Consider the following 22,337-nt stretch of genomic DNA (forward strand, 5'->3'; position numbering starts at 1 on the left):
AGAGTCTTTCACAACATCTATTAAAATGAACAACTTGCTGATAAGATTATCTGGCAATGATAACAAATAGATGGCAAATCATTGGGTAGAAGGTAGAGGAAGAACTTCAAAATGAATGAATCAGGCAGGGCACCATCTAAACTCACTCATGGATCTCAGCATGGCTACATGAGACCATGAGATGTCACAAGTCTCCTGACAGGATAAAACGTGCTCTACACACCTTCACATGTACTCTCACCAGAAAGCAAAACATGTAAATCAATAATTGAATCTCACCAAGACTTTACATCTAATTTCAGTCCACAGGAAACACAGAGGGTAGAAACACAAGTGTACCGACACCATAAGGAAGTCATTAGCTGAATCCAGGCTGCAATATTCTAGGCGCAACTAACCCAGTTTCTTCAACAATGAATTGTACAAAGAAATGCTTTAAGTGTTTTAGATTAAAGCAAACTTAAGCACCACAACAACCATGTGAATCTTATTTGGACCATATTTTGAAAAAAACCAATCTTACCAAACCATTTTTAAAAGATAACTGGGGGTGATCTATAGATTCAATGCAATTCCTATCAAATTACCAATGACATTTTCCACAGAACTGGAGCAAAAAAAATTTTTTTTGGTTAATTTGTATGGAAACACAAAAGACCCCGAATAGCCAAAACAATCTTGAGAAAGAAAAACAGAGCTGGAAGAATCATGCTATCTGACGACTATACTATAAAGCTATAGTAATCAGAACAGTATGGTACTGGCACAAAAACAGACACATGGATTAATGGAACAGGATAGAAAGCCCAGAAATAAACCCACACACTATGGTCAGATAATCTCTGACAAAATAGGCATGAATATACAATGCAGAAAAGACAGTCTCTGTAATAAGTGGTGCTGGGAAAACTGGACAGCAACACGTGAAAGTGTGAAATGAGAACATTTTCTAACACCATATACAAAAACAAACTCAAAATGGATTAAAGACCTAAATGTAAGACCACTCCTAGAGGAAAACACGGGCAGAACATTCTTTGACATAAATCACAGCAATATTTCTTTTGATCCATCTCCTAGTGTAATGGAAACAACAGCAAAAATAAAGCGTACTTAATTAAACTTAAAAGCTTTTGCACAGCAAAAGAGACCATCAACAAAATAAAAAAAACAACCTACGGAATGGGAGAAAATATTTGCAAATAATGCAACTCCAGAGGTTTAATTTCCAAAATATACAAATAGCTTATATAGCTCAATATAAAGAAACAAGCAACCCAAAGAAAAAATGGGCAGAAGAACTAAATAGACATTGCTCCAAAGAAGACATGTGGATATCCAAAAAGCATATGAAAAGATGCTCAACCTCACTAATTCCTAGAGAAATGCAAGTCAAAACTACAGTGAGGAACCACTTCACACTGTTTAGAACAGCCATCATTAAAAAGTCTACAAATAATAAATGCTGGCGACAGTGTGGAGAAAAGGGAAGCTTTCTACACTGTTGGTGGAAATGTAAACTGGTACAGCCACTATGGAGAAGAGTATAGAGGTTCCTTAAAAAAACAAAGTTCCCACATGATCCAGTAACATCAGTTATGGGCATATTAACCTGAAAAGATAAAAATGCTGAATCAAAAAGACAAATGCACCCCAATGTCCATAGCAGCATGATTTACAATAACCAAGACATGGAAGCAACCTAAATGCCCATCAACAGATGAGTGGATAATGATATGGTGTGTGTATGTGAATATGCATGTGTTTGTGTGTGTATATATATATATATGAATATCACTAGTTATAACAAAATAAGGAAATAATGCCCTTTGCAACAACGTGGATGAACCTAGATATTATACTAAGTGAAGTAAATCAAAGACAAACACCACATGGTATCACTTCTATGTGGAAACAAAATGATACAAAGAAACCTATTTATCAAACAGAAGTAAACTCACAAAGGAAGAAAACAAACTTAAGGTTACCAAAGGGGAAGTGGTGTTGGGGGATTAAATGAGGGATTTGAGATTAACAGATACATACTGCTATATATAAAATAACAACAAGGACCTACTGTATAGCATAGGGAATTATATTCAACATCTTTTAAAAACCTATAATGGAGAAGAATCTGAAAAAGTATATATGTAGTTGATTTTTAATGTTTCAGGTGTACAGCAAAGGGTGGTTCCATTCCTGGGTTGGGAAGATCCACTGGAGAAGGGATAGGCTACCCACTCCAGTATTCTTGAGCTTCCCTGGTGGCTCAGATGGTAAAGAATCCACCTTCAATGCCTGGGTTCGATCCCTGGGTTGGGAAGATCCGCTGCAGAAGGGAATGGCTACCTCCTCCAGTATTCTGGCCTGGAGAATTCATGCACTGCATAGTCCATGGGGTCGCAGAGGACACACTTGGCTCTGAAAGGCTGAGCGATTTTCACTTCCCAAGTCTTCCTTAAGAAAGGCAAGAGTCATTCCTCACCACCTGCTCCTAATCTTTGACTGAGATGAGAAGAGGACCGATTATGAAATACTTCTTTTCATTCCCAGAGAGCTGCTCTAGAAATTAAAACTCGGCCTCAGATGTTAGGGCCTGGGTTCTAATCCTGACACTCACATATAACACACACTTTGCTATACACCTGAAACACTATAAGCCAACTACAAGTTTAAAAACTTAGACTTTCAAATGCAACGTATTTCTATTAATAAATGTGTGCTTTCATGCTCAGTCATCACCTCTGCTGCTGCTGCTAAGTCATTTCAGTCATGTCCAACTCTGTGCGACCCCATAGACAGCAGCCCACCAGGCTCCCCTGTCCCTGGGATTCTCCAGGCAAGAACACTGGAGTGGGTTGCCATTGCCTTCTCCAATGCATGAAAGTGAAAAGTGAAAGGGAAGTCGCTCAGCTGTGTTCGACTCTTAGCAACCCCATGAACTGCAGCCTACCAGGCTCCTCTATCCATGGGATTTGTGTTCAATTCTTTGAGACCCTATGGACTGTACCCCAACAGGCTCCTCTATCCATGAGATTCTCCAGGCAAGAATACTGGAGTGGGCTGCCATGCCCTCCTCCAGGGGATCCTCCCAGCCCAGGGATCAAACCCGCATCTCCTACATTGCAGGCAGATTCTTCATTGCTGACTCACAGGAGAAGCCCATTTATAAATGTTGCTGTTGTTCAGTTGCTCAAGTGTGTCCAACTCTTTGTGACCCCATGGATGGCAGCACTCCAGGCTTTCCTGTGCTTCAATATCTCCTGGAGTTTGCTCAAACTCCTATCCACTGAGTCAATGATGGCATCCAACCATCTCATCCTTCTTAATACTGATGCTAATTTTAAAAAAGACATTGGGATATTAAATACTATCAGGGGAGTACTATTCACTTTTTTAGGTGTGAAAATGTTATTGAAGTTACGTGAGAAAATGCCTTTCTTTTTAGGGATGCCATTGGAGAAGGCAATGGCAACCCACTCCAGTAGTCTTGCCTGGCAAATCCCATGGACAGAGGAGCCTGGTAGGCTGTAGTCCATGGGGTCGCTAGGAGTCGGACACGACTGACCGACTTCCCTTTCACTTTTCACTTTCATGCATTGGAGAAGGAAATAGCAACCCATTCCAGTGTTCTTGCCTGAAGAATCCCAGGGATGGGGGAGCCTGGTGGGCTGCTGTCTATGGGGTCGCACAGAGTCGGACACGACTGAAGAGACTTAGCAGTAGCAGCACTCATCTCACATGCTAGTAAAGTAATGCTCAAAATTCTCCAAGCCAGGCTTCAGCAACACGTGAACCGTGAACTTCCTGATGTTCAAGCTAGTTTTAGAAAAGGCAGAGGAAACAGAGATCAAATTGCCAACATCTGCTGGATCATGGTAAAAGCAAGAGAGTTCCAGAAAAACATCTATTTCTGCTTGGTTGACTATGCCAAAGCCTTTGACTGTGTGGATCACAATAAACTGTGGAAAATTCTGAAAGAGATAGGCATACCAGGCCACCTGACCTGCCTCTTGAGAAATCTGTATGCAGGCCAGGAAGCAACAGTTAGAACTGGACATGGAACAACAGACTGGTTCCAAATAGGAAAAGGAGTACATCAAGGCTGTATATTGTCACCCTAATTATTTAACTTATATGCAGAGTACATCATGAGAAACACTGGGCTGGAGGATGCACAAGCCGGAATCAAGACTGCCGGGAGAAATATCAATCACCTCAGATATGCAGATGACACCACGCTTATGGCAGCAAGTGAAGAGGAACTAAAAAGCCTCTTGATGAAAGTGAAAGAGGAGAGTGAAAATGTTGGCTTAAAGCTCAACATTCAAAAAACAAAGATCATGGCATCCGGTCCCATCAGTTCATGGGAAATAGATGGGGAAACAGTGGAAACAGTGTCAGACTTTATTTTTTGGGGCTCCAAAATCACTGTAGATGGTTACTGCAGCCATGAAATTAAAAGACACTTACTCCTTGGAAGAAAAGTTATGACCAACCTAGATAGCATATTCAAACCCAGAGACATTATTTTGCCAATTAAGGTCAGTCTAGTCAAGGCTATGCTTTTTCCTGTGGTCATGTATGGATGTGAGAGTTGGACTGTGAAGAAAGCTGAGCACTGAAGAATTGATGCTTTTGAACTGTGGTGTTGGAGAAGACTCTTGAGAGTCCCTTGGACTGCAAGGAGATCCAACCAGTCCATTCTAAAGGAGATCAGCCCTGGGATTTCTTTGGAAGGGATGATGCTAAAGCTGAAACTCCAGTACTTTGGCCACCTCATGCGAAAAGTTGACTCATTGGAAAAGACTCTGATGCTGGGAGGGATTGGGGGCAGGAGGAGAAGGGGACGACAGAGGATGAAATGGCTGGATGGCATCACTGACTCGATGGATGTGAGTCTGAGCGAACTCCAGGAGTTGGTGATGGACAGGGAGGCCTGGTGTGCTGCGATTCATGGGGTCGCAAAGAGTCGGATACGACTGAGCGACTGAACTGAACTGACATGTAAGGCTGAAATGACATGATGACATGAAGTATGGGATCTGCCATATAGCACTTCAGTGAAAAAGGGAGGGAGGAGAAAAAAATGAATGAAAAAGATGGGGGAAATGTTGATGGTTACTATAGCTGGGTGATGAGGTATTCATAGGTGTTTTGGTCTCTTTTTTATTATTAATAAAATGAAGAAAAATAAAGGTCAATCTTGAAGGGAAAAAAAATAAATAAATCAGGTTTAGGATGAGGCTACACATGATGTTGGGAGGACTCCAGGACAGTGAGCCACGGTGAGGCATTTGTGGGAGGGGACAGGGACATTGACCTACCAACTACCCACCATGAAGGGGAGAACAGGGCAAGAAGCGGGTAAGGAGGAAGTTTGGCCACAGGGAATTTGTCTACTCTTCAAAATTCTACCACACAAGGCTTATCTTCTTCTTCCTTTGAACTGTAATTTAATTGCCAAAGCACATGATGACTAAACTTTGTATCATTCCCTCCTCTCTTTAGGCTAAAAACTTCTCCCTTCTGAAGAATATGTGGAGTTCATGAGGGGCCTAAATCTTGAGGTTTGCCTGAAGCCTCCAACCCTCTACCTCCTCAAAACAACTCACAGAAATAAAATTGGATGTCTGAAGCTTCGATTTTGGAGAAAGCTGCAAGTACTCATCAATGCTTTATAAATCCCCAAGCAATCTCGACCCCAGTGTTAAACATTTTAACTCTAATCTAAATAAGAAGAGTCAAACTATGATGTCTTCAAGCAAATTGATATTAAGGAAAAGTTAAGACCATGTTTTAGAAAACTAATTTTAAAACAATATTGACCAGATACATAAGTATGAAGGGAAAAAAAAAAGGTTTAAAGTGTTTATTTTTATGGTGTGGGATTAGAATTGATTTCCATTATCTTCTAAACTATGAGTACATTATATATAAACCAGAAAAACAACATAATTAAAACTACCAAATCCACCTAATGTTCTTTGCAACATTAAAGGCTGTGTTCAGCATTAGTCTTAAGGTATAAGTCTCTGTAAACCAACATACCTAAACTGGCATTAGAAACTTACTCAACAAACAGCTCAGAACTTAATATAATATGGTTCCCACTTGAAGGAGCTCACAGTCAAGACGGGGAGAGAGGTGAGTTAACAATAATTCCTGAGAGTCAAGTGACAGATCCAATGGGCCCAATATCTGCTCTCCAAATGCCTGAAATGAATGGATATGCCTCTTTCAGACTTTAAAATCGGCTACTTAGGAAGTATGGCTATACAAGGTATTTTCTAAATAAGCTTAAGACAAATCCCAGATGCTTGTCTACACGAGTCCACCATTTATTTAGTCTACTGTAATTCCAGCCACTAAGAAAGGAAAACAATAACTTCCTTAAAAGACTATTTCCCTTTGATAAGAAGTCACGTTCCGCTAACAGCAAAGTGAAATTAAGACATATCTGATATGGACTAAGTTCTGCACTACTACAAAGAATGATTCAGGCTTTAAAAACATTTTTTTTTTAAACTGAATTGCACTTGTTGGAAAATTATCTGGATGAAGTTAAACAGCTAGTACAAAAATACCTTTAAGATTAATTACTAACTCGACCACTGAACAAGACAAGAGTCTTCAAACTTGTTTTATTATGGCCCATAGTTAGAATAAAGATTTTTTTTCATCACAACCTAAGCAAGCGCACATGCATATACCTGCATAAATAACAAAAACCTTGTTATAGTACTTTTATTATATGTAATGAACTGTGATATTTCCTAATCTATTCCATTTTTTTCTTTTTTAAAATTAAAAGCATACTGGTTGTGTCAATTGAACTAAATGTACCACCTACAGATGGGTCCCAAGTTGCAATTTGGGAAAGAATGCTCTAAAATATCAGAAGTGAAACCATTTCTAGAAACATGATTTCATTACAGCTGTATCTTTGCTCTTTGTAATATTCGAGTTACAACAGGTCTCAATGTATACACCATTACCTCTGTGTGGGTGTGAGAAAATTTCTTCCTATGTCTGAGATCAAGTGAGCTCTTGATGACTACAATCTTTTCAACCACAAAAGGGAGTTTGCAGTTATTACAGAGCTCTTTGTCTGATGGTAAGGCGAACAGCTTTCCCAAGCTATTACTAATTTCACCGCCAGCCATCCTCTCTTGTAAACTTTGTTACCCTCCAATTGTGCTTAACTTTTTTACTTTATGTGTTGACTGGAAAAGAATGGAAGAGCAAGGGGAGAAGAGTCTTTTTATTCTTTGTGAGAATAGAGTAAACAGAAGTTACGATGGTAAAACTTCAATTATTCTAAATCTTTAGTTTTCCTGAAAAAATAATGGATGATAATCGCAGCCATAGACGAGAAACATGTGACTAACTCTGCAAAACAATTCTGCAAACTTAGACTTTAAGAATCTCCTTAAACTTTATTCTCACTATATATAAAATAGGTGCTACAGGCATAACTATTAATGTAACGAAGATGATACTTTTGTCTCAGCAGATGAAAGGCATATGAAAGTAAAAAAAAGGGGGGAGGAACAGAAGGGACTTGTCAAAAGTCTCTCCATGTGAACTCTCAACACAATGCTTCCTATCAGCTAAAGAAAAAAATCACTTAAATCAATATGAATGCATGAAAATTAAATCATTTCAAGAGGTCCTACCCAAGAGTCCCTACATAATGGGAGATTATTTCCATCAGTGTGCAAAGATCAATCATTTTAATATTAACACACTAAAAAGCATCATTTATGTCCAATGGAAATAAAAATCTCAAAACTGACTTTAATGCTATTCTTTAACGTGGTATAAATAAAATCAGCGACAACTCCATAGTTCTTTGGTCCACCTCTATCTAGTCTTGTGACTCCTACGAAAAGGAAAAAAAGATCACTGTAGGGACTGAGGATGTTAGGGGAAGACACATATTGTTTTTCTAACTTCATAAACTATTTCCATATACTTGGGAAGTGGCAGAGCACAATGCACTGGGTTCCTCTGTCCTTGGAAGCTGTGTGGCCTTGAGTGGGTCCCTTTGCCTCTCCGGGAGTCAATTCACCATCTGCAACACAGAGACAATGACAGTGCCCAACTAGAGTTATCCTGAGCATCAGATGATACAATGCTGGTAAAGCCCTGGGCACAGAGGCCAGCATATAGCAAGAATTCAATGTTACAATTACTATATTTTTCTTTTAAAATACTATACACAAAGTATCAAGAATATTGTTTTGAATTAGCTGGCTTCTTCCAAATTGTAACACTAATTGGCTCTACCGATTCTAAGAAGTTTGTATCAATCTTCCTTCAAAATGACAGACCAAAACTGGGCATGGTAAAGATGAATAAGGCTGTGTGTGTTAAGTGCTTGAAATTACTGAAAGTCTAACTGGATTGCATTCCTCAGGATGTATGTAGGGCCACTAACTGCCAGCTCAGCATCTGTCAGAGTAGGCGCTGTGGATCTCCTGGTCCTAGAAGGTTTACAGAGAGCACACCCATGTCACCAACAAAAAGTTACAAGGCAAGTAAGCTCCCAGAATCCTTTTCTTCACCTCCAGGCAATCTCAAAGCCCTTGCTCTAACAGACCGCAGGCTGTAACACTCCCAAGGAACTCCTTGCTCATTGGGTGTCTCCTGGGAGTGGTGTTCTGTGGGACACATGGGCCAACTCCTAGGCACACAGAGATCCCAAAACTGCTTCTGGGATCAAAGATCAGTTCTGGAGAGATGGATCTGAAACTTTAGAGGTCTAAAACCAGAAGCTGAAATTGTAACATCTGACTGATATTGTAAAGTCAGACTTCCCAAAGTTGTTATTAAGTTACAAGTGCTTAAGTTACAAGAGAAATTGGTAACAAACTGGACACACTGAGAGAAGTGTCTCAGTTTCACAGATGCAAATATAAAAAATAAAACAAAGCCCTTGTTTGTAAAGCAAAATAAACCTGAGATGACTGCTTTATCCCTGTTGAATAGATGCTCAGGATAAGGAAGTCAGAGAAAAGTGGCTGCTGACCTTTACTAATAATGTCAGGATGTTGATGTCATGGCCACGCTGCAGTTGCTCAAGCTGAGGATAAATAAGAGCAATCCTTCCCATCTCAATGTGCTATGTTTTCTAAACTTGGTTCCATGTTAAATATGCATACTACTGATATTCACATAGATTGTAACCAGACATTGACTTTTCTCTCAATGTCCCAAAATTCCAATATTACCAAGTACAAAGTTCACCTGAGTTTTAGAAGTTAAAACTGTGGATAAACAAGGTCCTACTGTATAGCACAGGGAACTATATTTAACAACCTGTGATAAACCATAATGGAAAAGAATATGAAAAAGAATGTATATATATATATATATACATATATATATATGAGTCACTTTGCTGTACAGCAGAAATTAACACAACATTATAAACCACCTGTACTTCAATAAATTTTTTTAAATGTAAAATGGTAAATGTTTCTCTCTTGCTCCCTCATACACACAGGTATTTTCACTTAGGCAGATTTTTTTTTTAATTATTAAGAACCAAAAAGTTACAAGAACAGGAAAAAAAAATTATAAAATTAATTGTGAAAGGCTCTTACTAATAGGTAGCATTTATCAAACATCTACTGTAAAAAGTGACATACTGAGTGTTCTAAGGGCCTTTATATTAATTTTATTTAATCTTTAGGATCATCATATTTGGTTAATATGTTATTAATTCCCTTTTTAAAAATTATAAAACATTTCATACACACAGGCATACAGCTATGTATAAACAGTAAAATCTCAAACATCCAAGTACATACCCCATATCTTTTAAGACAGGACAATTCCAGCACAACCTAAGAAAGCACACAGCATCCTTTCTTCATCACATGTCTTCCTATTATCCCTGTTCTATGTGTGAAGAAGTGGAGGCTCTGAGAAGCTGAGTTGTCAGCCCCATGGAGGAGCTGGCATGTGAACCTCACCTGTCTGACTCCAGAGACCATGAAACTCAAGCATTTAGGCTGCAGTTGCTAAAGTTGCACATTTTGTGTGTGAGGAAGCAGATTTAAGACATGCCCAGGATCACACTACTACTGCTAAGCAGCACGACTGGCATTAAAACCCACATTACAATTATTTATTTATAGTCCTTCTCTTTTAGTCTCGAAATTAACATGAGGAAGAGAGCCATATTTAAGTCAGGGTTTCTCATAAAACTTATGAGAAATTCCACCACTCTCTCTTTTAAATTATTTAAGTAAGTGCTTTTTACAAGACTATTAAAGGAATAGTCTGAGAGGCGACTATTTCACTTTTAGCAAAGGTTGTTTTACTTGATTGCATCAGTGTAGCTCCCAAAAGCTGCTCTGTAAATGAAGGTTTCAGTAGATTAAAGTGCTGCTTCTCAAACTTCAGTGGGCACAGCAACCACCTGGAAATCTTACTAATACGCAGGGCCTGAAATTTCTGCATGTCCAAAAATCTCTTGATAATGACTGTTCTGCCGGTTCTTTTAAGATGTACTCTGAGTAGCAAGAGACTTGGGAAGGAAGTGAAGTATTAGTTGCTCAGTCATGTCTGACTCTTTGTAACCCCATGCACTGTAGCATGCCAGATGCCTCTGTCCATGGAATTCGGAATTCTCCAGGTAAGAATCCTGGAGTGGGTTCCCATTCCCTTCTCCAGTGACTCTTCCCAACCCAGGGATTGAACCTGGGTCTCCTGAATTGCAGGCAGATTCCTTACCATCTGAGCCACCAGGGAAGCCTACGAGACTTAAATGGCCTTCTTTATTAACAGGGATCTTCCCATGAATTTTTTTTTTAATGAAAAATCCTTAACATGTAAGCTTTGTATGGTTTTACTTTAATATCTATTTCTAAAATTGGAACACATCTATTTCTGACACAGATTTACTCTAGATTTCACTCATACACATAGGACAGAAAATAATAAATTTCAGGATCTATATTTAAGCCAGAGTGATATTTCTGACACATGGAGAAGAGCGTCAATTTAGGAATTATTTGAACATACAATGGAAAATATACAAAGAAACAGGATGAGAAGGTTTATGGGAACACACATGTATGTACCACATACAAGGAAAAAGCAATCAATGTTTACCCACCAAAGAACAGCAAATCTCCGTTGGGAAAGAGATAGCATTTTATCATATATCTAATGAGGCATGAAACGTAAGACTTGTGAGAAAAAAGTAAACTTTATAAAATTCATGTCACATTGCATGGTCGTAAAAATTGTACAGCCATTGCACGTTCTGTCTTCTGCACTGCTGAATGTACCACAGTGGATAAAAGCCCATGGTTAGCTACTAACTGGAAGTTTCTGGTGGTTCAGATGGCAAAGAATCTGCCTGCAGTGCAGGAAGGAGACCTGGCTTTGATCCCTGGGTGGGGAAGATCCTCCGGAGAAGGGAATGGCAACTCACTCCAGTATTCTTGCCTGGAAAATTCCATGGACAGAGGAGCCTGGCGGGGCTACAGTTCATGGGGTTGCAAAGAGCTGAACACAACAGAGTGACCAACACTTTTCACTTAAAGGTCTTAATATTTCTGTGGCAAATGTAATCACCTCTAAGAGAAAGCCAAAGGCTATTAATTTAAAACTTTATTGCATAAAACCCCCCTGAAACTGCATTCCTCCAAGGCTTCCTTTCTTGAACTTGATCCCATCTGGAAGAACATCTCTTGAAGATGAGTCAGGAGACCATCCTAAGGCACTTAAAACTGTAGGACGTGCTCCCCGAGTCCACTTTAGGCCCAGAAAGTGAATGTGTCTGGAGTAAACGATCCAGTCTCTCTGAATCTCAGTTCCTTCAATAGCTCTCAGAATTGTCAGGACTAAATTAAGTTAGAGGCCAAAAAAAAATTGATTAAAAAAATACAAAGGTAAGGTTTTAAAATGTTGTTTACATCAAAAAAATCTGATTGGGTAACAATGATCAACAGACGCTTAAACCACTAACTGAAATATTGATGGGAAAGAGTCCTGCGAGTGAGCAAGAAAGTACTATCCCGCAGACTACTTCCAGGTCATATGGGAAAAGGCAACTTTATAATGGAGGGATCAAGTTGTCATTTCTGGAAGTCACTGATCATTCTAGGCATCATTCAAACATGGGGCAATAAAATAACAGTAATAATAAATGCATCTTGTTGTGATACAATTAGCAGTACACGGCACTCTGAGGTACCTTTATCAAATCATTTAGCCTGAGTCTAATCACAGTTGTAGGTCTAATTCAGCTTTATACTTTAGGCGCCGGCGCAAGTAAAGGACACACTACTCAGAAGCAGTAAGTCAACTTAAAACGTGAGCCATGTCACCAGATAACTGAATCTGACTTCCTTTTGGGAAAATAAAATGTATGCAGGTGGGGATCAGCTGTAGACTAAAAGTGACTCAACAGATGTTAATAACTGACTGCAAAGTGTGAACCTTGTTTGGATCCTTGTTTGAACAAACCAATAATGGCCCAGAGGCATGTTTAGGTAAACGGGGGGGGGAAATATGACTTGAGTATTAGATGCTATTAAGATACTACCATTAGTATTTTCAGGTGTGCTCAAGTCATTGTGGCCATGTAAGAAATGTTAATAGATGCAAATTAAATCTTTAGAGGAGAAATGCCATGAAGTCTTTAACATACTTTAATACCTCACGGGAAAAGCAGTGTGTCTGTTACGATCTTAATAACATAGCACGGTAACTATAGCAAAGAGGATGAAAAAGGAAAAGAAGAAAGATGGGTAGGGGGGAAGAAAAAGGAATTTCCTGCCCAAAAGGCAAGAGGGTCTCAAAGATTTTTCGACCCTTCTGAGCTAGCACTGACAGCAGGTACAGGGCCATTTCTTTCTTGAGTTGAGTTACCTTCTATTCTAGACTCTTGGCAAAGCAGTGGCTTTCTAGGGGCAAGTGGGAAAAAAGGCAAATCGTGGTCCATGTAATTCTCACAGTAAGCAACCTCCACTCTAAACTCAGAGCAGGAGCAATCCAACAAATAGATCTCACGTTCCAGTGGGCCCATGAGCTATTACGTCTCAACAGTTTCCTCCTTGGGACTAAAATCAACCACACTTCAATCTGAAGTGAACCTGCTTTTGTGAAAAGCAGTAAGAAAGCTGCTTTAAACCTACTCAGCCACTTAAAATTTAAGTGAGACCCACAGAAATGTTTACCATTTTCCCTGTAGGAAGCTTTATATACTGGCACTCGAAACTGAACTGGACTTCATAACTCATAACCTTTAACATTCACTGGTCTTGATGTGCATCAGAAATAAAAGTGTTGTTTTCTCCTTTTCCTTCTTTCAAGAATTGAGTGCTCCATAAAAATCATTTACACACAACCTTTAGGTATATTCATGAAACACTCTCAGTCATGAAATGGAGGCATATAAAATTAAAATGACCATATACAAGCATATACAAGACAAAGACATTTCTGCAAATATGGGGAATTACGTCTTCCCTGGAGATAGTCCATGAAAGCTAGATAAGTAGATGAAACAGAAGTGGCATTAAACAGTCAAGGCATATAGGACTCTATAGCTTGACACAGTGCCAATGTTATAAATACCTAAACTGTCCCCAAATGATCTTCAAGGTAAAGCAGGGCCCTGCTGTCCTCAAGGTATAAGCACCTGCAGACCTTAGGGGACCACTGACTCACCTTGCCCAAACCAGTATACCACCCTCCTCTCGAGACTGCCAGCACCTAACATGGCAGCTTTGCCAGTGTTGTTTGGAAAGGGGTCTCAGATTCCCAGCCCTTTACAGGGTTGAATTCAGTTATTTTCTTGACCACATGCAAGGTATCTCTAAAGACATCACAACAGTAATGTGTGCAATTTCCTCTGAAAACACTTAAGTGACTATTACCCTTCACCTCATTCTCTCAGACCTCAGCCACAGCATGCATGCACTGACTCAGGAAACAGTTATCTGGAAATAGTTATCAGCTTGGCACTGTACTTGGTGCTGGTGGTGAATAAAAAGGCTTTGTTTCATTCCTGCTTTCATGAATCTCAGACTTTCCTCCTCTTTTTCTCCCATCCCCACCCCCATCCCAAGCCCAGGACTCAGTTTGAATTTATTTCTACATTAGGTTAAAAATCACCGTGTGGTTTTTCCCCCTCATCAATTAAGTCTCTTCTATTCCTGAACGCCCTAAGGTGAAAAACTAATTTTTTAAAATTTTATATACAAAGCAGAGAATGAACATCTGAAAGATGATATCAATATGACTCTTCAGTTGCAAAAAGGCAAAATTACCCCTTAGTCTTTCTTACTCCAGACCTGAAAGTCTGGCAATAGTTTTCCTTTCATCTTCAATGCCTTTGAATATACCAGAAGTTCAGTTCAGTCCTGTCACTCAGTTGTGTACAACTCTTTGCAACCCCATGGACTGCAGCACGCCAGGCTTCTCTGTCCATCACCAACTCCCGGAACTTACTCAAATTCATGTCCATCGAGTCAATGATGCCATCCAACCATCTCATCCTCTGTCATCCCCTTCTCCTCCCACCTTCAATCTTTCCCAGGATCAGGGTCTTTTCCAAAGAGTCAGTTCTTCTCATTGGGTGGCCAAAGTATTGGAGTTTCAGCTTCAGCATCAGTCTTTCCAATGAATATTCAGGATTGATTTCCTTTAGGATGAACTGGTTGGATCTCCTTGCTGTCCAAGGGACTCTCAAGAGTCTTCTCCAACACCACAGTTCAAAAGCACCTATTCTTCAGCATTTAGCTTTCTTTATAGTCCAACTCTCACATCCATACATGACCACTGGAAAAACCATAGCTTTGATTAGGTGGACCTTTGTTGGCAAAGTAATGTCTCTGCTTTTTAATATGCTGTTTAGGTTGGTCATAACTTTCCTTCCAAGGAGTAAGCGTCTTTTAATTTCAAGGCTGCAGTCACCATCTGCAGTGATTTTGGAGCCCAAAAAAATAAAGTCTGACACTGTTTCCACTGCTTCCCCATCTATTTGCCATGAAGTGATGGGACCAGATGCCATGATCTTCATTTTCTAAATGTTGAGCTTTAAGCCAACTTTTTCACTCTCTTTCACTTTCATCAGGAGTCTCTTTAGTTCTTCTTCGCTTTCTGCCATAACAGTAGTTATGCAGACATACATCTGCATATCTGAGGTTATTGATATTTCTCCCGGCAATCTTGATTCAAGCTTGTGCTTCATCCAGTCTGGCATTTTGCATGATGTACTCTGCATATAAGTTAAACAGCAGGGTAACAATAGACAGCCTTGATATACCCCTTTCCCAATTAGGAACCAACCTGTGGTTCCATGTCCAGTACTAAATGTTCCTTCCTGACCTGCATACAGATTTCTCAGGAGGCAGGTCAGGTGGTCTGGCATTCCCAACTCTTGAAGAATTTTCAGTTTGTTGTGATCCACATAGTCAAAGGCTTTGGTGTAGTCAATAAACAGAAGTAGGTGTTTTTCTGGAACTCTCTCACTTTTCTGATGATCCAGTGGATGTTGGCAATTTGATCACTGGTTCCTCTGCCTTTTCTGAATCCAGCTTGAACATCAGGAAGTTCATGGTTCACATACTGTTGAAGACTGGCTTGGAGAATTTTGAGCATTACTTTGCTAGTGTGTCAGTTGAGTGCAATTGTGTGGTAGTTTGAACATTCTTTGGCATTGCCTTTCTTTGGGATTGGAGTGAAAACTGACCTTTTCCAGTCCTGTGGCCACTGCTGAGTTTTCCAAATTTGCTGGCATATTGAGTGCAGCACTTTCACAGCATCATCCTTTAGGATTTGAAACAGCTCAACTGGAATCCCATCACCTCCATTAGCTTTGTTTGTAGTGATGCTTTCTAAGGCCCACTTGACTTCACATTGCAGGATGTCTGGCTCTAGGTGAGTGATCACACCGTCGTGGTTATCTGGGTCATGAGGATGTTTTTTGTCTAGTTCTGTGTATTCTTGCCACCTCTTCTTAATATCTTCTGCTTCTGTGTGAGTTCCTCCATTTTAAACCTGTATTTTCAGACTTTCTGTTTACAAATAGCAGTTGGACTAGACATACAACTTCAGTATTTTGTCTTGTTCAGGTTGTGATTCTCAGCTAGAGTCAGCTCCGAGTCTTCAATCACAGGGCAGGAACTGGTTCCTCACTGCCTTCTCACCCTATCCTCACTGGGCACCCATTTCCTACTGAGCACCCACCATGTGCTGGCCACTATTTAGGCACCAGGCTTCTCATGGACCTTGCATTCTCATGGCAGGAAGACAGACAACAAAGAAAAGTATAAATTACTCTATTAGAAGATACAAAGTGCTCTGGAGAAAACTGCAAGCAGGGAGTGGGGTTTGTGGAGTTCTGGGGAATACGAGAGGGCTCCAGGTGGTTAGGGCTAGTCTCCTTCTAAAGGCAAGGTTTGAAGAAAGACTGATGGGGAAGGAAGTCGTGTGGACATTTGGGGACAAGCCTGTTCCAGGCAGAGGGAGTAGCACATGCAAAGGCTCTGAGCTAGCAGGGAGCCTGATATCACCGAGAAACAGTGAGAAAGTCAGTATGGCTGGGAACATGGAGTGTGGTAGAGAATGAGTTCCAAGAGGCAGTGGGGGAGGCAGAACAAAGGGTCTCTGTATGTGTCAAATTAATAGTAATAAACAGTAATGATTAGTAAGGTAGCTGACATTTATTGAGTTCTCTGTGCTAAGAGCAAGTCCAAATGAGTATTGTGTATTATCTCCTTACCTGGAGGAGGGCATGGCAACCCACTCCAGTAGTCTTGCCTGGAAAATCCCATGGACAGAGGAGCCTGGTGGGCTACAGTCCATGGGGTTGCAAAGAGTCGGACATCTCCTTAAAATTTCAAAACAACTGGTTACTCTAATATGCAGGGATTTGACTTCATATTTCAGGACAATCATAGCAGTAAGTCCAAAACTCTCTAGGAAATATCTCCCTTAACAAGTCCCTCTCCCCTGTCCTGTAACCCCACTGCCTTAACATGACTAAAATCTTTGCTACATGCTGCAGTTAATTTCCCCTTGCACCAGAAAAATAAAAATCTAGTTTCTTATAAATGTCAAATGTCTCGCTTATTTCCAAGTTGTGATCTTTATTATGATTTTCTAGTCTGTTCCAGTGCCCTAAGGTAAAAGGGTTCAACTTATGCAAAGTTCATAAGTACAGTTTGAGACACTTCAGAGTTCAAATCCTGTTTTAATTACATCCTTTGATGTGTTTAATTAATCCTTCAGCATAACTTTTTCTCCCCTGAAATATATGGTATAACTTAATGTTTCAGGGTGCCAGTTACAGATTACACCTACTAGTGCAAAAGACATACTGTTCTGGTGGCCACCCTCCCTTCTTTCTGCTGCACTTGCATTCAGAAGGCATCCTGACGTATAGAAATAAGCATGCCAAGAGAGCGGGGCTCGCGAAACAGAGCTAATTAGTGGAAGCATCAGATGTGCCTTCATAAGAACTTTGATAAACCCTTTACTACTTAGTTTCCTCTAAGGAGGACAATTTGAAAATATCTCCTAAATAAAAAGACACCGTTCAGTTCAACTCAAGAAACATTTATTGGTCCGGTGCTATGAAGATAAAGACAATCCCAGTCACTGCCCTCCAGAACTTAGAGTTCATCACGTTGACCAAATGGCAGACCTTCAAGATGAAGGAAAATCTGGGATAACTGCATGCACTGATGCAGAAGGTGCCAGAAGAAAGTTGGGACTACTTTTTAAAAAGCCAACTCACCCAAAGCATCAGACATCAGCTGTCCCCTGTTGAACCAAATGTAAAGGACGAATGGCTTAAAAGCAGAACTTCTGATAGTAAAAAGTTAGAGTTGGGCAGAATCTTCTAATCAAAATTTCTGTATCTAATTGTATGCTTACAAGTTTCCACAGAGATTAACTGCTTATTTTTATTCTTCTAATACTTAAATCACAAGAAGGAAATCTTTAATATCCATTTCCAAATATTTTGGTGAAGAGAGAGTCAGAGATTTTTAGTTAGCATCAATTCTTCACATGAATAAAAGGTATTTTATTTCACAAAGCTGATACTCAAGGTAAGAAGACCTAAGCCCAAGCCTATGGATTTATACAATCTGAAACAAGACTAATGATCAACATACACGTGACATTACTGTTGTTGTTTTAGCCACTAAGTCGTGTCCGATTCTTTTGCCAGGCTCCTCTGTCTTTGGGATTTCCCAGGCAAGAATACTGGAGTGGGTTGTCATTTCCTTCTCCAGGGGATCTTCCCAGCCCAGGGATGGAACCCACATCTCCTGCACCGAGATTCTTTACCGCTAAGCCACCTGGGAAGCCCCAAATGTGATATTATATAAAGTCAAAATCATGTGAAACAATCTTTGGAAATCCTTAACATTAGTTAAGTGGGTCCAGAGGAGCAGGGCATAAGAAGGAGCAAAAATCAGCCCATATTCTGCTCATCAAGCCCTAATGCCTGGGGCCTGCCTGGCAGTAAATATAGAAGAATGGACTTAAAAAAAAAATATATATATATATATATATATCTCAAAAACAGCACATAGGCAAGCAGCAGTCTTACAAGGAACCAGTATAGCTTCAGAGGTCACCAGACTCTGACTTTTTTTAAAAAATGAATAATTTCATTGACTAGGCTTATAAATATTCAGATTAATTTATCACATTTACTTCCTGAAACAACACAGTGAATAAAAGTCTAATATTAAATGGTCTATGACACAGATGGTAGTAGCACTATCAGATTATCATTATACAGTATTATATTATATATGTTATAATAATATATATGATATATATAATTAACATTATAAATATCAGATGTTTCCACCATCTCAAAGCTGATTTGAATCAGAATTACCTGTGGGAACTTTTTAGAATCACATCTTCCCAGGCCCCACCCATTGGATGTTCTGATTCACAGTATGGGTTTGGGGCTTTACAAAGCTTCTAGAGACAGTGGTGATCAGGCAGGTTGGGAAGCCAAGAAGCACCAGACTAAGCTACCTTCAAAAACAATGATGGTAAAATGCAATAAACAGAGTCTTCTCAACAAAACCAGATTCATGCTAAGGCACGAATCTTACTTTTTAAACATTAAGAGTACTAACATCACTGAAGATCACCATACAACTATATACCCAGTAGCATATTTCAAAACCTAAAATGGGTTTGCATACTTAAATTTACGAAAACTTGAAAAACAGGTGATCAAGGGCTAATCTGAAACACCACAGATGTGAGAGATACTCAAAAATCATTGATTATGCCTCTTCACTCAGGAGATATCAGAACTCGAGTTCCCAGATTTTTTTTTCAGTAAATGTGCCAAATCTAAGTTTTACTTCTTTTGTGTTTGAATACCTATGCCTTTATTGGCTCTTTTAATGTCCTAAATATACAGGATTCTTCATGGAAACACAACATCTTCTTCCAACAATTTTGTGCAATAAATATCAAATGTGAAGCTCTAGGAATCTAAGCAATTGCACTACTTCCCAGAGACTGCTCTATAAAGCACCCAGTTAACAGTCTGGATGCCATATAACATCTAAAAAAGCTGCATTTGGAAAGATGGTGACAGCTGTGGCCAGACTAGTATAGGAACACATTGCTGGATCTATTCATAGATGTACAGTACTGAAGGTGCCGTCTTCAAACAATGACCTGAGAACCATTTCCTAAGGGCTTAAAACACCCATGATCAAAACCCTACATATTTAATAAAAGCACACACATTTATCAATATTTTACAACATTCCTAGCATTCTGCTACTTTAGGGTTTTGTTTTTTTTCTTTCTTTCCTAACAAATAGGTATGTAAGCTAATTTAGGAACCAAAACCAACATCTTGAATATCAGAGTTTCAGACTGAGAATACAGGGATCAGAGACCAAAATGCCTGCCTTTGGTTTAGCTTTGATTCTTGTCCCACTAGAAAACACGGGGTGGGGAGCCGGCAAAATATTCTGGACAGATGCACTGCCATTAAATCATCTGAGATGCAGAGGGGCAAAAGTAAGTCAGGAGGGAAACCACTGGAAAACTCCGCAGAAAGCTGTCCCTCGCGATCAATAAAGAACTAAATTTCAAGGACTTGCCTACAGCTGGTAAAACGGCTTACTGCTTTCATCTGCTTGATAAGCAGCAGTAAACTCGCCGGTGGGCTAATTAGGTCTAACTTGAAGGCAAGGACCAGGTCCAGAGAACGATCAGCCAGGTCGGGAGACTCGCTCAGACACCCGAGAAGGAGCCAAGCCACAAGGTTCCAAGTCGGGGCGCAGCGGCACACTCGAGAGGGGCGGCCTGTTTGGGGCTGCCGGCTTCCCAGGGCGGACCTCGGGAAATCATTTCCCAACCATCCGTGCCAGCCAGAAACTTACACGACGCGCAGGGACAGAGGCGGCTGACTGTGGGCAGCTCCGTCAAAAGGTTTGAGAGGCGCCTCCCCCGCTAACACCCTCCCCCTAAGGCTGGGGTCTTCAGCTAGCGACTCCCGGGCCATGTCACTTCTCACGGGGCCCGCGGAGTCAGGAAGTCTGGAAACCAACTGAGGGGGAGAGAGAAAGTGGGGAGGCGCGAAGTGTCTGCGGCCGAAGGACGGAGTTTGGTGGGGAGCGATAGGAATGCAGTAACTTATTTTTGACCCGAGCCGCCATCGGCCGGAGAGAGCGGGACACCAGGCGCAGGTTGCGACTCCGACTTCCCCCGCGCGCTGTCCCTCCAGGCCCAGCCCGCCGCCCACCGGACGCGCTCCACTCACCCAGCTCCTCCGCCTGCAGCCAGAGCGGCGCGGAGACCGCGAGCAGCACGGCCAGGAGGCCGCGCCGGACAGCCCCCGCCTGCGCGCAGCCGCCGCGGGCGCCGGCCACCATGGCCCCGCCGGGCGCCAGCTTGGCAGGCTCGGCTTCCCCTTGGCGCGCGCAGCGCCGCCGCCGCCGCCCCGGCCGGCCGCCTCCTCCGCGGCCGAGCGCAGCGCCTGGGACTGGGCGCAGCCGCGGCCGGGCCCCGAATCTCATTGGGGCGGCCCGGGGCCCAGCCCGGCGGGGGCGTCTCCTGCCCCGCCCCGCACGCCGGCCCCCAAGGAGGAAGTGGCTCCCGGGTGGCGGCGGGCGGCCGGGGTGGAGGCGCACCGGGAGCTCCCAGCAGACACTCTCGTTTTCCTCTGCCCCTCCTCCCCGGTGCACGTGAACCTGGGAGCCCGGAGGACTCCTGGCGGTGAGACGCGCCCCGAGCCGCACTGTGCCCGGGGCGTCCCCAGAGTGCCGGAGCAAGGGGTGGGCGCGCCGCCTACTCTCCTCCAGGGCGTAGCTAAGCCCACGGGGGTGAGCATGCCATTGACAGTAGCAATGGAGGGCCTCGAAATATTGTCACGGTAGGATGATGGTGGTGACAACATCCAGTTCAAGTTCCCTCATTCATTCATTCATTGAAAAGTTACTAGGTTTCAGAAGTGTGCCTTCCAGGCACGGCGCTAAAACCTTGTGACACTTGGCAGACATTAAAAATAATCAGGCAAGTATGCAATGCAAATTGCAATCGTAGACAAAGAGCGCAGTGGAGTACACCCAGGAAGGTCTAATTAGATGGCAGGAGTCGAGACTGCAGGTAGGAATTAGACACGAAAGGCTTCACTTAAAAAGTGGCATCTAAGCTGAGGCTCGGAGAGTGAATGGGACTCAGGAAAGCTGAAGGCTAGGGACAGGAGAACTTACCTGCTGCGCAGAAGAGCTGAGGGAGGAAAGGGCCTGCGTGGGGGGAGCAAGGCGAACACGTGAGTTCAAGCCAGAGTACTGAGGAGGGGCCGAACGCGGAGGGTTTGGAAGGGTGTTTAAACTTCATGCTCGAAGCAAGGAACAGCCACGGAGGCTTCAGACGAGAGGAATGACATGATCCGATTATCTGGCGGGTGAAGGAGGGTTTGGGGGAGGACAGTTTGGAAGAGGGGAGAACTACAAGGCTATTAGCAAATAGCTGGGTGGGAAAGAGGTAGTGGAAGTGAACGAGGACAGATTGAATACACATTTTAAAGACTGATGTCTCCAGATCGCTAGACATCAGCTCTCTACCATAACCTTCTCACTACCTCTCCGCGCGCTGCGGTTTTCCTGGGTAACAGTTAACACCTGCGGAAGCCGAGAGGCGGAAATATTGGGGCGGGGATGGGGGGTACCAATAGCCTCTCTAAGGTCCAGTATCGGTCCGTGAAGCGCTTTTTGGATATCCCCGATAGAGTCTGTTCACACATGCATTCCTTTTTTCCCTCTATTTTTTCACTAAGTGAAGTGAAGTGAAGTCGCCCAGTCGTG

General features: G+C 41.8%; 1 protein-coding gene across 2 annotated transcripts in view; it reads right to left on the reverse strand.

Moving 5' to 3' along the window:
- The window catches only part of DCBLD1 (discoidin, CUB and LCCL domain containing 1), a 75,263-nt gene extending 54,360 nt beyond the window's left edge, over nt 1-20,903 (reverse strand). For both annotated transcript variants that reach the window (XM_040238430.1, XM_040238431.1), the window contains exon 1: nt 20,792-20,903. In XM_040238430.1, the coding sequence (XP_040094364.1) occupies nt 20,792-20,903 (112 nt within the window). The remainder of the gene's footprint in view (nt 1-20,791) is intronic.
- Between the last annotated feature and the right edge of the window lie 1,434 nt (nt 20,904-22,337).

The sequence above is a fragment of the Oryx dammah genome, unplaced genomic scaffold (assembly GCF_014754425.2).
Source record: "Oryx dammah isolate SB20612 unplaced genomic scaffold, SCBI_Odam_1.1 HiC_scaffold_4, whole genome shotgun sequence".
Lineage (NCBI taxonomy): Eukaryota > Metazoa > Chordata > Mammalia > Artiodactyla > Bovidae > Oryx > Oryx dammah.